The 15691-nt window shown below is 41.3% G+C and overlaps 2 protein-coding genes across 4 annotated transcripts; one reads left to right on the forward strand and one right to left on the reverse strand.

Moving 5' to 3' along the window:
• Positions 1-59: 59 nt before the first annotated feature.
• Positions 60-10386, reverse strand: LOC118120836 (nuclear matrix constituent protein 1). Of its 3 annotated transcripts, none has more exons than XM_035176210.2 (12): positions 10252-10386; positions 9597-9668; positions 9300-9339; positions 8078-8238; positions 7843-7924; positions 6121-6304; positions 5867-5940; positions 5640-5716; positions 5441-5541; positions 5258-5346; positions 5027-5173; positions 60-3201 (listed from the first exon to the last, which is right to left on the reverse strand). In XM_035176210.2, the coding sequence occupies exons 2-12, from the start codon at positions 9660-9662 to the stop codon at positions 3026-3028; spliced, it is 1197 nt and encodes a 398-aa protein (XP_035032101.1). In that variant the 5' UTR covers positions 9663-9668; positions 10252-10386; the 3' UTR covers positions 60-3025. The 3 variants fall into 3 exon arrangements, with proteins under 3 accessions (XP_035032101.1, XP_035032102.1, XP_035032104.1); XM_035176211.2 differs by having other exon boundaries at positions 9597-9664; positions 10252-10373; XM_035176213.2 differs by lacking the exons at positions 9597-9668; positions 10252-10386 and having other exon boundaries at positions 6121-6302.
• Positions 10387-10461: 75 nt separating this feature from the next.
• mmachc (metabolism of cobalamin associated C) lies at positions 10462-14708 on the forward strand. The gene is made up of 5 exons (XM_035176215.2): positions 10462-10645; positions 11205-11402; positions 12027-12179; positions 12297-12473; positions 13374-14708. The coding sequence occupies exons 1-5, from the start codon at positions 10556-10558 to the stop codon at positions 13554-13556; spliced, it is 801 nt and encodes a 266-aa protein (XP_035032106.1). The 5' UTR covers positions 10462-10555; the 3' UTR covers positions 13557-14708.
• Positions 14709-15691: the final 983 nt, after the last annotated feature.

A 15691-nucleotide genomic window follows, 5' to 3' on the forward strand; every position in this document is an offset into this window, starting at 1 on the left:
GGATTTCTGGAGTTCTGCTGCTGTAAAGAGGCGACCACAGAGAGACAAGCTCCTCTCCGTTAAATTACACAGACTTTTATTGTTGGAGACAAAACACAAAACATTTCTTTTACAGATTTACAATGAAGGCATATTGGTGGTGCATTGCTGTACTGCAGCACCACTGCACAATACTTGGCAAATGTAATAAAGTGCAGTCAGATTCATCAGTCACTCACAAACAGATCAGCCTTTTCTTCATTAAATGTCTCTTTAACAAGAAGAGCTGTTTAGGAGAGGTTTGTTTAATTACTGCTCTGCGCTAGTTACTGTTTTCTACAAGGTTTTTCTTGTTGCTTACTTTTGACTAGATGAGAGATAATCTGACTGGTTGGATGAGCTGGAAAGTGTCTCTGGTCACATGTCCACTTGCACACCCTGTTGCACGCCCAGCCTGTCCATCAGCTCGCCTGTGGCTCTTCGCTGTGGTCTGGGCTTCCCGGTGGGGGGTGTCTGGATGCTGAATTATTTAACAGCTTGACACCCGCCTGCAAGCCCGGGACAGTGTGACTCTTGTCAGACAAGACAGCATAAAGGGACTCTTGACAGTCTTAACTGAGTTGTGCATATGTAAAGACATCAAAGTGGAGGTGGTGTGGGTATGTCTTTGTAATGTTAATGGTTTCCTCTTGGCTCTCACTTCAGATGCATTACCAGGAATTACAATCGTCGTCAGTTTCCTTCTGCATTTAAGAGTGCATTATGTCAGGAAGAAACACTCATTAAATATCCATTACTCTGCTACACTGAACAGTGTTGCACTGCATATAGTACACGATTAACACACATTTAAAGCTAAAAGGTACTGAGTCTTAACACATGTATTACGACTGAACACAAACTATATGCCATTATATTAACGTTAAATTTGTTGTTTTTAAAGGACTTAAGGCAGTACAGGCATACTGTAAGCTGTCACTTCTCAAATCAAAAGCACAGCGATGACGGGTTTCCTTATGGATCCTACTGCAGTTATGGATACACATGAAAGTCGCAAACATTAACCACATCAAACCTTTACCTAACCCAACAATCTGTAATCATAACAAACCTAAGCAGAACCATTTTCAGTCTCGTCCTGCCTAAAACCAAAACCTTGTGGTTTAGCTTGCTATTCACCATGCTTCTGCCCTTAACTCTGGTAGGAGCCATAATTTATAATCGGCAACACACAACATGGTGCAAAGGGTGTTTGCTTCTTCACTGACACAAAGCACTGCCATCCACCATCGGGAAAGGAGACGATTTCTGAATGTAACTCTCACAAGAGGATGTTGGTTCTTTAAACAGCTGCCTGTCGTTTGTTCCTTACATCCAACCAGTCAGTACATGTGGACACAATTCAATTGGGGGATGTAACAAAGTATATTTACTTAATTATTATTGTACTTAAGTACGTTTTTATGTATCTGTACTTTGGTAGATTTATTTTCAGGTCTTTCTCACTTTTACTTCACAGCAAATATCATTAAATATTTGTACTTTCTACTAACCCATTTTTACAATTCAATGTGTGACATGTTCACATTGTTTTCTAAATATTTTGTAAATAATTAGTAATGAGAGGGGAACTGCTCCAATCAGAGCGGGCAGGCAACATTAGACTCTGCAGCAGCAGCATCTGTGGTGGAAGGAACATGTAAACTGGATTCAGAACAGGCCAATGCATTCAGGAACAGTTTACACTTGGCAAGTACCTTAACTTTTAATACTTTAAATATATTTAAAAGGAAGTATTTACTTACTTTTACTCAAGAAGAAAAGTTAATGTTTACTTTTATTCGACTACATTTTTATTTATGTAATTGTTTTTGCTTTAGTGAAATGTTTGACTACTTCCCTCTACCACTAAAGCTGTTTTCAGACATGTCCTGCGGAGGATCACTGGAGAATTGGATCCGGATTTTCTTAAGCAACACAGTGGGAGATTCGCTGCTTAGACGCATTCACAATTATGAAAACTCCTTGGAGTTGGTGCAGCAAAAAGAGGGAGGTTGAAACATATTAATTTAGCTGGGGAGATCATGTAATTTTGGTTACAAGACATCGGCATCAGCTCTTATCACCACAAACTCTCTTGACATCTTCGTCTGTGTCTTCCTAGGAGTGTGACACCACTTTTTCACCCAGAGATATACATTTTTGCATCTGTCGCATCCCCCCCCACTCACTGGTGGTAAATCCAGCAAGCGATCCCCTACTGTGTTCTCACATTCGATTCTGCTGACTTTATACTAGGGAGCCAGGCGTAGAAGGTCCGCAGAAAGTTCAGAGGCTCTCACTCGGACATTTGTGTTCACACAAAAATGTCCTACCGGAGAAAATGCGGAGGATCTCCCCATTTCAGTGCATGTCTGAAAGCAGCTTCATACAGTTACTGGAATTTATAATAAGAGAAGTTTGAGACAGTTTGTACGGTCGTCTGCTAACTAGACTGGTGGAAAGCATGATGATGAATATTTAAATTTAAAAAAAGAGGGAAAGAGTTAGCATTTGATAAATCTTTTGGTGTTTTGTTTCAGCATGCTGCGTTTGGTGCCACTTTGGATGAAACAGTTTCAAGATTTCAAGTTTAAAAAGAAAGTTTGATCCATTGCGATTTTTCCTGAGTCCCTAACATTAATGTTATTCTCACAAATAACTGTTTATACATTTTTGAAAATTCCCCTCATGAAAAAAGTACTTTCCCCACTGTTATCAACGGATTATCAAGCATCATACTCAAGCAGGTCTGAAAGAGCAACACTAAGTAGGACGACATAATTATATGTTGTTCTATGTATCCGCCACTGTTGCCAAGTCTGCTGCTATTGGCTTTCTTTTATTGTGTTCCTCTTCCCTGGGGACAACACAGGAAATTAACCATATGGCTGGTTGTCTATTACAGTTTCTATTTTTAGTTTGGGGTTTTGCAACAGAAACTCTCACACACATAAAAACACACGGATCAAACCAAATTAATCAATAAAAAAAATTATAGAACAGGTCAGAGGTCATTAAGACTTAGGTCAGATGCTAAATCTGGGTCCACATTGTAATCAAGGAGATCTTCTTCATCACCACCTTCATCATTATCATCGTCCTCCAGATCAGATCCTGGACAAGCAAAATCGCTCCGTCTGGACTGAACGCTCAGACGTACATGTGGCTTTTGAGGAAGAGCTGGCAGAGGTGAAGAGCAGAGGAGAATAAGTTAACATACATGTGAGTGAGTGAGTGAGAGTGTGTGTGTGTGTGTGTGTGTGTGTGTGTGTGAGAGGGACTGAGCTCTTTGCTGTAAAACCATGTGGGATTTTGTTGGACGGTATTCAAATGTTTTCCCATAACAAGTGTGTGTGTGTGTCTGTGTGTCGTGTGTGTCTGTGTGTCTGTGTGTGTGTGTGTGTGTGTGTGTGTGTGTGTGTGTGTGTGTGTGTGTGTGTGTGTGTGTGTCAAATTAGCCTGGCTACATGGGCCCAAATCACTCTGGGAAACATTTAGAGCACAGATTGTAATCTCTTCCAGGAACGTCAGAGTTCTGCTCTGAGAGTCTCGGGGGTGAGCAGTGCATGTGCTCACACAAAAACACACACACACACACACATACACACATACACACAAACTGTTTAAATTTAGCAAGTAACAACTGTCTTTGCTGAGAACGGTGGGGAGGAAATTAGAGTTTTACAGCTTTTTGTTGTTTTGCTGAGAATTAGATCAAAAGAGCTACATTTAGGAGAGGGTTAGCTGAGCTTTTCACAAAGACTGAAAAAGGGGGAGACAGCACCTGGATCTGTTCAAAAGTAACTAAGACCCTTTGGTGGTATTAACATCCATCCTGAGTGATCCAATCACAAGTGGACAGTTCTAAGTACAAGTCTGAATGCACCCCAAAACATGATCATCTTCCTGAGATTCAATTACTCAAACCACATTCAGGGGTTTTAGGGACATGTGGCCACATTGTTTCGCTGTGAGAAGCGTGAACGCAAATGCTTCCTGAGCCACATATGAAGAACCGTCTACTCAGCTGAGGTCCTCTGACCAGCTACGGTTTGAATTTTTTAAGCTATTCAGTGCCCATACGTGGATTTGTTTGTAGCCACCCCCACAATGTCAACACTGATTTGTGTGTTAACATTTTTTTGCAAATAGAGCAGGGGAGTGAGATGATGAGATCCGATCACTAGACGTCACAGGTAAAACATTCAGGATTTTAAAACCAGGTGTGAACAGACAAACTTAGTGCTGAACACTTGTGATCAGATTGCTCAGGACAGATGTTAATACCAGGTCTGAACAGGGGCTGTATCTGCCTCCCAGCACATCTAAAAAGGCAAACTGGGAGCAGTTGCGTCCAGTAGCGCTATTACTGTGTTGTTACAGTGGAACTTAGCAGAAGCTCCAGAACACATGTTAGAGCTGCATATTTCTTCTAATCTAAACCTGAGCAAGTAGCCTAATAAGTGAATTTCCCAAAATGTCAAGCTGCTGGTAAACACAGACGGGTGCTCTCCACAGTGAGTCAGAACTACTGGAATGAGTCAGAGCAAAGGTTGAGCCAGATGTGTGGGAGAGGAACAGGAGAGGGGGGTGACTACATGTCTCATCCTGTAAAAAGCGTCATCAGTGTGTGTACCCATCTGGTGACCATGTAACCTATTCTGCTACTTGGAGTGTGTGATCCTATCGTCAGAACATGTTCCTGTTGTTGTGTGTGTGTAGGTGGACAGACGGCTTGTGAAAATGATAACGGATGTTGCACAAAGTAACCATGCTTTTAATTTCAGAGCAAATGGACTAAATCAACTGTATTTATATAGAGATTCCCTTGACTTATAAACCACTCAAGGGGCTTTACAGTACAAACCACGTTCACACATTCATACAGCGCTACTATCTGCTGCGCTTTTTCTATCACACGCCACACACACTGCCAGGACAGACACCAGGAAGTGACTTTCTGGTTGGTGGACAACCCGCTCTGCCTCCTGAGCCACATCCTTACCCGAGTCTTTGTCATCCAGCCATGAAAGATCATCTGAGCTGACCTCAGCCAGGCTCGGGGTCGGGCTGAAGTCCTCAGAGTCAGAGTCTGGCTCTTCCACTCTGACTCCCCTACTGTGGCCGTGGGGGAAAGATACGGGTGACGCCCCTGAATCACACAGGAAAACGTGGTTAAATTGATTTATTAATCGATTATCTTGAGTCAGTGTGTGCGTGTGTTACAGAGACTTGCCTGATGTGTGCACAGACAGTACAGTTGTTGGTTCATGTTCTCGAAGGGTAAGACTCCTGACCTCGTCTTTCAGCTCTGACACAACCGTTCTGTTGGAACAAGTTTAACGCAACACATGTAATCCACAAAAAGACGAGACATAACCCTAGAAACACACATTTGTGCACACACTCACTCATTTACCTGATCTGGCAGACCTCTTGCTGTGTGTGTGAATACTGAGAGACAGTTTTTGCCAGATCAGTGCTGTGAGTTCTGTAGCTCTCTGTTAGCTCCTCCAGTGTCTGAAAAGAGCACACAAGTGAAAGGTTAAGGACCTGAAAGACTACCAACCACAAATCACACAAGCAAACACAAGCTGCATGTTATATTGTGTGTGCACCTTGCAGCTGCGTTCGTACTGTCTCCTGGTCTCTCTGGCCTCTGTCTGCTGGAGGAACACATCCTCCTCCTGTCGCCCTGTCAAACAGCAGAAGAAAGAGCCGACACCGTGAGCAAGACTGTACTTGTCTTTTGCTTGACAGGCCAGCACAGAGCTCAGGACATGTGGAGTCCCGCAGAATCAATGCGAGGACATGATGTATATGTGTTTGCCCTTGTGTGACTCACTTAACCGTGTTTTCAGCTGGTCCACCTCCCTCCGCAAGTGTTCCAACTCCTCTCGGCGAATCTTTGAGTTGAAACTGAGGGGAGAGAAAAAGAGAAATGATGACAAAACTGATGTGTCATTTCCTCTCTTTCATACCTGTCTTCCCAAAAAATGAAAATGTCACTCAAGCGTCTTCGCAATAGCGAAGTGTAAATGTTTTCATATCAATCACGAGTTTCATAGTCTGCAGTTACGCCCCACAACCCCAACGCACCTCTCCTCTAAGTTGCCTAGCGACGTGGCTCTGGTGATGTGTCCCCGCAGACTGCTCAGCTCACGTCCCACCTCTCTCCTCCACTGCTCCATCATTCTCTCTGCTCCTGGACTTTGTCCCCTCAGTGGTTTGTCCCTCTCTCTTTCACTCTCCCTCAGGTCCTCACGCAAGCTGTGAACCTCCTCTAGAAAAGAAGAGAGTTTTCTTTGAGTAAGAGTTTTTTTCCCCTCCTGTAGTTACCTTGTGGGCAAATCCTAGTAATTTATTAAAAGTTCTAATTATTAATGATCCTCTCTTGATGCAGGTATTTTGCAGTTTCACACAGTAGAGGTTCGGGTAGTGAGCCGAGAAGGCACAGAAGAGCGAGCTCTGGTGGGAAAGTCTAGTGAGAAACAGTGATGAGGCAGCTTTTTATAGATAAATATATAATTCTAGCATATTTACAGCTTAATTTATTCATCTGGCAGGCACTTTCTACACGATGTACAATGAGGAACAATGCAAACCCCATTAGAAAGTAAAAAATATGACATCTTAGCATAACATAAATAAGTCAGACAAATAAATAGGCTGATAAACCTGCAAGCACTCATCTCTTCCAAGTGCTGTAAGTGCTGATGGTTCCCAAAACTGAGACCATATCTTCCTGTGAATCCTCTTTTATGGATGGGTGGTGTATTAACAGCATTGTCCCCTCATTCATCATCTACAGCTGAAATGTCTATCTGCAAGGCACCCAACCTCTCAAGTGTATGTGCTCACTGCTCCAAGTGTCTGTTTGTGTGTTCACAGGGGTCAAATTTCTTGTATGGGTAAAACTCACTGTGGTAATCAAGAATTATTATTCTTCCTATTGAAGTGAGGATCCTGGGAGGTTTCACTCTTTTCTACCTGATGACAATCTAAGTCAAACAATCATAGCAGAAATAGAATTAAATGTATTTAATGCAATAGAAAATTTGAAGTATTTTGGTTTTATCCCACAAACCATGACCATCTGCAACATTAAAACAGATGAAATGCACTATGCAACTCAATATGCATATAATGTTAAGCAAAGACTGGAATAACCTGCAAGTTCTTTTCATGACAGTTTTGTTTGTTTACTGTGATTAAACTAATCAATTCAGTTATTGTATATGTATACTGTAAGAGGAATAAAAGGCTTCAAACTAGAGGTTGCATGCAGTTTAAAGCCAACTTACAGAACGGAGCTAACCAAGAAGGAGGAGGAGTGATTGGAGCGGAATGGTATAGTTAGAGCGGATAAAAATGTATGTGATGGACTACAATTCATTTAAACTCTAATATAATTAAATTCAACAGTGTTTTGGATCACTTTAAGATAAAGAGGGACAATATTAAAAATGAGCAGTCATGAATGACATTTACTAGGTCAGAGACTTAAAATCAAAGAACTGTAAATGAACCTGTACTAAATTAAAATGGATTTGACCAAACTGTTTTTCAACTAATTCTCTGAATTTAATAATTTAATACATTTTGGAATCACACATGTCAATAATCGTGTGGTTATGATTTATCATGCGTGACCTGTCTACTTCGTTTGGGTGTGACTAGGTTAAACAGCGATGAACTGGATAAGAGCTCCAGCTCCTTTCTTCTACTCGACGATAACAGGAGTCAGGTGTTGCTGTGTTTGTTTGAGGATAACATGACTCAGTAAAAAGGAGGCAAATGCAGCCATGGTGCAGCAGTTACCTTGTAGTGTCTGGATGTGACGTTGTTGTGACTGTCGCTCCTTTTCCATGTCATGGAGTTTCTTGGTGAGAGAGTCAATCGCCTTGCAAAGACATTAGAAACAGACATGTGGAACTCTGTCAGAGCCAACGCACCAAAATACATCACATAAATGCAGCAGCTACTTTATCTTGCACATTCGGCTTGATCAGACAAATGGTTGCACACATGCTTGAGCGAACAAATAAGCACACACCTGGCTCTGCATCTGCAGTTGAGACTGGAGAGCAGCAACATCTGCCCATTGCACACCGGAACTGAGAGAGGGGGATGGCTGTCGGGGAAGTGGGGCTCGGGGGGGAGGAGCGGGAGGGTCCAAATCTGAATCACGTATCCACTCCCTCACAGGAAACAAATCTGGAGAGGAAGAGGAATATGCAACAGGTTTTCCACAAAGGGTTCAAATCAAATCAAATGAGTCTAAACCACTGTCCCTACCTCAATCTATAATATATTGTGAATCCTGACTAATGTGCTATTCATGCTTTTATCTATTCTCGTCTCGATCATTGCAATGCACTTTACTCGGGTATCAGTCAGGGCTCCCTACACTGTCTCCAGTTGGTCCAAAATGCTTACACTCAAAATTACCGGAACAAAGAAGCACAAGCATATCACCTGTTAGCTTTCAAATTGATTTTAAAATTTCATTACACACGGCCTAGGCCCAGAGTACATTTCAGCATTATCTAGGTGGTGTGTGCCCTCCTGGCTGCTGAGATCTGCAGATGGAGCCCTGCTGGTCCCTCCCAGGTCTCAGAGTGGGACACAGGCAGATCGAGCTTTTGCTATTAAAGCCATTTTAAACTCTCTTTAGCGTATTTTAAATCTCGTCTTAAAGCCTTTGTCTTTTTCAAAGCTTTAGGGAATGTTTGATTTGCATTTATTTATACTGTTTTTATTTGTTTTATTTTTACTGCTTTATCTCTAATGTGGCCAATGTCCTATTAGTCAACTACAATGTCTGGTTTTTAATATTTTTGGTTTTGCTTCTTGTTCTTAAGCACTTTGTAACATTGTTAAGAAAAGTGAAATAGAAATTTTTCTATGTTCCATAGCATTTTATATTCATTTTGCAAACCATAACTACCTATATATAATAATTGAACAGTCGATAAAAGCACATATATTTATACGGTATTTTAATATCGGTTTACTAATGCACAAATAGTTTAAAACTATGTGCAATCATCTTGTGCCACTGCACTTTACTCAAATACTTTTCTCTACAAACAATATTTCTGTGGTGAAAGGTGTATACTATGTACAAAGTCTGTGTATTTTTTATTGCATATTTATTTTTTATTCTATTGCCTTTTTATTCTATTGTCTACCTCATTCTGACTATGAGTAACAAGTGGGTTCTTTTTATTATTACAGACAAAGTCAGATTCACTGATGTGAAACAGTTCACCCACTTTCTGCTTTGGAGAATTTCCCTGGTGACGTCAGTCTCTCCTGGGGACAAAAACATGTTTCAGATTCAAAGTGTTGTACTTTCCCAAACTCTCAACAGTCCCCCTGTTAAATGTGGAGCAATCCTGCCATCTACAGACAGCTGCAATAACAACAATGTACAGCTGACTACAGCACCACAGGCTCCTGTGTGTTACATATGAATGTCACTGTTGTAAAAGGAAAATCACTCTGTGCACACTCTTCAAACATATGATTACTGTAATTTCCTGCAACACCAGATCATGAGAAGCACTCACCCTCATCTTTGCTACGCTGCCATCTGCCACTGACAGGATAGAGCTCAGCTGAGTGTCCCAGTTCATGTCTGTCTAAACAAAGAAAGGGGGAAACACATAAACTGAAGTTATCAAACACACATTTCATTCAGCGTCAGTCGTTCAGTTTTGATCCACAGTGCAACAGCGACGTGTCAGACCGTGTTGAGCGGCCTGTGGTGGGAGGTGATACACCAAACACCAGCAGTAACTTTAGACGGGTGTTGTCTAGTGGCTGGTTGGTGAGGCAACCAGCGAGCTGAGATCTCACACACTTTATGGGGAGTTAGATCGCATCAGGGTGTTAGCATGTGTGCAGGCTGATTGAATACGTCTTATGAATTAGTCCCTCTGGGGAACAGCTGTATACAGTCTCCAGGAGCAGATACAGAGGTGATTCAGGGCAGGAACCTCCATTAACCCCCTTAACCCCGAGGACAGACTGGCTAACAAAAACGTAGCTAAACAAGTAAACATACAACGAGGCTTAGCAAACGTAAGATAGCCACTAACCTAAGCTAGTTCTAGTAGCAGACACTGTAACACACTGAATTATGTCTGTATTTTATGATAATGTACAACCTGTAGTTAAATATGTAAAGACACATGTGACCATGTTGGAACCAGCTGGACTAACCTCAGCGAGCTACTCAGAAAACCCAACGAGCTGCCATCCCACTTTTTTTAAATCCAGGAGCCCATAACGGCGACGTGATTGCGTATGACGTAGCCAACGGTGTATTCTGGGTATTGTAGTAGGTGGTGACGCTACTCTTTGCTCTTCGTCACAGAACTACAGATGGATTTGTACAAAACGAGTTTCATTTTGTGATGTTTCATGTTTATCCGTAAAAAAAAAGAATCCGGGTCTGGTTTCTGACGCTGGAGATGCCAAAGAACACCATCACCCACAATGCCTCGCTTTGTGTTCACATGCAGTAATGGCGGCCACCTCTCAGAACGTGGAGAGTGTCACAGGGCTTTTAGAGAACTCTTTATCTACACTGGGATTTGAAGTTTACCCTCTAAAGGTATTAATAAAGCATTTTCTTTTATATATGTAGCTGTTGGTGATGAGAGGGGTTTTAGGTTATGCAAATAAAATTCCGTACATCCCATAATATTAAAATAAAAGAATGGTATTTAATCAGCTGATTAAGTGTTTATGTTCCGTCTACCCACGTTGTTTATTTATATGGTATGAGCCTACAACGGATTAGATTTAAGTGTGAGAGAGAGAGAGAGAGAGAGAGAGAGAGAGTGTGTGAGTGAGTGTGTGTGTGTGTGAACGAGAGGGTCCTTCATCTGAGAACACAGTCACATTATGGGGACTTCTCTTCCTTTTGGGGACAACAAAGCAAGTCCCCATCATGAAAATTATAAAGTTTTAATATGAAGACATGTTTTAAAGTTAAAGTTTAGACTAAGGATAGGCTAAGGGCAAGACAGGTAGTAACCATGATTAAGGTAGGGAGGTAAGATGTGAATTGTGGTTAAGGTCAGGGTTAGTCTCTCTCTCTCTCTCACACTCTCACTCACTCACTCTCACTCTAACTCTCACTCTGACACTCTTTCCCACTCTGTCCCCAGGTTGGCTGGTATAACTCGTTGCTGCCTGCCTCACTGCGTCTGGCCTCTCCAGATGACAGCCTGGCTCTGGTGGTGCTCAGCACTCCTGCCATGTTTGAACAAGCCTTCCTGCCGTTCATGGAGGAGAGGGGCTGTCAGGGAGTGACAGACCCCATAGACCAGTGTGTCAAACACTGTGTCACTTCAGCTATCTCACAGGTGAGTGTTATGGAGGGAGACAGACACTCTTCAATGTGGCTATATAGATAAAATAAACAGATGGAGATTTCTGGTTTGGGCTAAAACGTTTAACACAGCCATAAAAATATCAACCTAATGTACAATGATGTAAAAATCCATCAAACCAATAAAGTAGCCCTACAAGATAGATATTCTCTTGGGGTTTATTTGTTCATATGGTGTATATCATTGTACTGCTTTATTGGCAGATTTGTATATTTAAAACATTTGGCAATGATTCCTAAGATGTTGTTTCAAAACCATATGACAATGAAATGTAAATGAGGCATGATATTTTAAAGTTTAACCATAAACTTCATCATAAAAAAACTATAAATACAAAGAAAACACAAATAAAAGCAAATATATAAAACTTGACTTCAGATGTTTTTTGTTCTATAAATGTAAACAAAAAATGCATCTTTTTTCTCAATTTCATATCGGCAAACATAAACCTCCATACGATACGTTAGTGAAAAGCTCATATCGGCCGATTTTCCAAACCAATAAATGGATTGGACTCTAACTGCAACTGTAACTATTTACATGATCACCTAATCCTGCGACACCTGAACATTTCCCGCCCCTCTCTCTGCCCCGCAGTGTTTCCCAGGACAGACGCTGGATGTGAGATTCGACTACGAGCTGCTTCCCAGCAGGAAACCAAAGTTCTTGGCGCAGACTGCAGCTCACGTGTCTGGAGCAGCTTTCTACTACCAACAGTCTGACGTCACAGACCAACCCTGGGCTGAAAAAGTAACGCTTATTATTGTGGAGTCTCATTGTTTGCTGCATAGATAACTGTCATCACTTTGTGGCTTAGCGTATCCCTCCTCACATGATTTTCCTGCGTCTTCCTCTGTTTACCAACAGAAGATGTTTGGTGTGTGCGTGCATCCGAGGTTCGGGGGCTGGTTTGCCATCAGGGCTCTGCTGGTGTTTGGAGATGTGACGCTGGGCTCCGAGGTGGTGCAGCCTCCTCCTCCTGACTGCGTGCCCACCAGAGAGGGAAGGATACAGCTGCTGGAGGCTTTCAACCTCCGCTGGCAGGTACAGCACCTCAGCACTGCCACTTATCATACCTGTTGCACACGCAGTACTCTAAATAGACACCAGGGATTTATTCCAAAGACCAGCAGACAGATAACCTTTAGATAAAAGACCACCCGTGCGTTGAAGGTTTCGTTGTCCTGTGAGGATTTGTTTTCTGTTCACTCTGTACTGCACTGGAGGGGAGATGAGAATAAGGAAAACTTATGTCTTCTCTATTATGAGTATGAGTTTTCTACGCTAAAAACCCAAACATATTCCAACCAAAAACCTTAAGTGCGTGTGGTGTTTATCATATTTACCTTTAAACATGTTTTTTACATTTTGAGCCCCACGGTTACAAGTCTTAAAAAATCTTTTAAACATTTCTGTTCGAGTAAATATTATGATTCACAAACCCTTTTTCTTCTCTGCAAATGTAATCTGGATTTAGAGAAAATAGAATTGATTGTGATTTAATACATTTAACACAGCATTCATTTATATTCATGTAATTAAGTACTGTAAATGATCAGTCACACAATATCAGTGAAATTGTGTGTTAACTGGTAAATGGAAAATAGCGTATATATTCATTATCATTCTGGTAATTTTTAAGGATGGTAATACATTTAAATTTTTTCTTAAAAAGTAAAACAAATTTAAGAATTTGAATTTGAGGCCTTACAAATCTTGGATATGTCAAAATACTTCTGTACTATTACAGTCTTAAATACATTTAGGTAGATCTTAATTATGTCAATGTTCATTTAACGCTTATTCCGTCATGCTTTAAAATTAGTTTTATTTGTTAAGAGAAATGTTTTGGCAACATGTTTAGTTTGTAATTTATCTGTGTGTCTGAGCATCTTAAGTCAAATCAGTGCGTCATTACATCTTGTGTCTAATTTTTATCACCAGGACTGGAGCTACAGAGACATCGTCCCTCCCGTCCAGACCTATTCTCAGAAACAGAGGGACTACTTTTCCACTCCCCCCGCTCAGCGCTTTGCTCTGCTCAGGAGTTGGGGCCTCCTGCCGAAGGAGGACCACCAATCTGAAAGCAACTCGTACGCACAGAGCGAGGAGAGCGGACACGGCTGAGAGAGAGGAACAGCTGCAGCGCGGACGTACAGACGAGTGACAAATTAAAGGAAAAATTAGCAGAGGAACAGGATGACAACACTCCCATCCAAAGGTCACGAGGGGTCAGTGAATGGTGGGATGATGAGGATGAGTATGAAAATTATGTGAATCATATGCTCTGGCATTCAAAGTCACCCGATCTCCACCCATGGTAGATTTTCAACCGACATGTTAAACAGCGTTCTCTACCACCACCATCAGAACACAGAACGAGTGGTGTTTATCCATCTGGTAGAGTCCAGACACTTGTAGCATCATTGCAGAGGTGAACTGAAGCTGTTCTGGGAGCTCGTGGTGGCCCAACACCTGACTAAGATTCTGTAAAGCTGCTTTGACACATGCACTTAACTCTGCAGATTCTCTTTATTTTCTCTGGAGGAGGTGCGTCTGTGCAGAAAACCTCCCACTGCGTTGTGCATTAGTGATAGGCAAAGTGTGGGTAAAGTCCGGACCTAATTCTCCAGATTTTACCCGCAGGTCATGTCTGAAAACAGCTTATGTTGCCTTTTCTTTTAATTTGCCACCCGTCTTTATTTCCCATTCACTATGAGAACAAACCTCCACTGCTTGTCAGACTTTTAATGAAATTTAGTTTGAACCCGATCGATCAGCTGCATATTGAGACCAGAGCTAAGATGCTGATCTAAGCTGATTGTAAAGGTTATGTGAAGAATGGTTATTCACACTACTTCACACTGAGTAATATTTGCCTGAATAAAAGGCAACTCATTGTGTGATTTAACGAAATCCTGACTTTACCCATTTATACATATTGTCGGAAATCAATGGTCAGGACCTTGTTGCTGTTCCCTTAAAAAGACAGTTAACAGATGAATATAATTTCTATTTGAGTACAATGTTGAAAATATTTTGTTGAAGTGTGGGGAATGTTAAGAAATCTAGATTTGATCTTATTGCGAGAACCAGTCTTGTGTAAAAAAGAATCTGAGGAAACATTTGTTCTGTCATGTGCTACAATATTTTGAAGAATGCACTTTATTAAAACTGTAGATGTTTATGTAGCAGCAAAGGATTTTATTCACTACATTGGATTGTTAGATTTATTCAAAAATCTTAATAGTGAAGCAATAAATATATTTAAAAAAGAGAGGTGTGTGACTCAATGGATGTGATTTTAAGAAATGTTAAACACCACCAAGTAAGTATGGCTAAATGTAAAACAGTTCAGCATTTAAACTAAATGTAAATCAATGATTGCTGCTCTAAGTAAAGAACTTTTAAAGGATAATTTCAGCAATTTTTATAAAGATTTTTATGTTCTTACCATAGATGGTATATAAAGATGGACGACACATCTCCACTTTCTTCCACCATCCAGAAATGAAGCAGAAATATCCAGGATACAAACGCTGCCAACTTGCATATTTGGAGCAAGAGTCTGCTCAGTTGTGAAACACATGCTCGACCAATCACGAGCCACTCTCAGCTGTCAATCATTACGTTTCACCCTGTTTTTATAGCATCAAAAAACCGAATTAAAAAGTTGCCGGAAAAATTAACACTTCAACAAACATCGGTGTGATGCTACCTAAAATGACAGGAACCATCTTTGAGAAAAACGTATTTCACGTTTGCTTTGGTCCATGGCCTATGTCAACCACTAGGGGGTGATCAAGATGCTTTAGCTTCACTTGGGGGAGCTGTCATGTCGTCCATATAGTTTATGGTTCATAGCACCCCCTCTGTTAGCTATCAAAGCAGGTACTTTACAATAGTAGTAGTAGTAGTAGAATTACTAGTTATATAGAGTTGTATTTGCATGTGTACTAGTTTTTCTGTCAATACAAATGATTTGTGTTGTCCATCAGTCTATCAGTCTCAGTTGTTTTGTCCTTGTCTTCAGTTCACCAGACAAACATTTTGATGCATTATAGATGTGAGCTGCCTTTGCCCCCGTGCAGCCTGGTGACAGACTAATAACTTTCAACTGTGACTGCCCCCTTCTGTCACTGGGTCAGCACCCACACTGTCACCCAGGTTTTTCATGAAAACCACCAGTGGACCTGCACTGAGCAGCTCTCCGGGACAGTGAGGGGCTAACAGTGCTCTTTCTCAGTCCATCAGTAGCTCTG

This window comes from Hippoglossus stenolepis, chromosome 14 (assembly GCF_022539355.2).
Source record: "Hippoglossus stenolepis isolate QCI-W04-F060 chromosome 14, HSTE1.2, whole genome shotgun sequence".
In the NCBI taxonomy this organism is placed as follows: Eukaryota; Metazoa; Chordata; class Actinopteri; order Pleuronectiformes; family Pleuronectidae; genus Hippoglossus; species Hippoglossus stenolepis.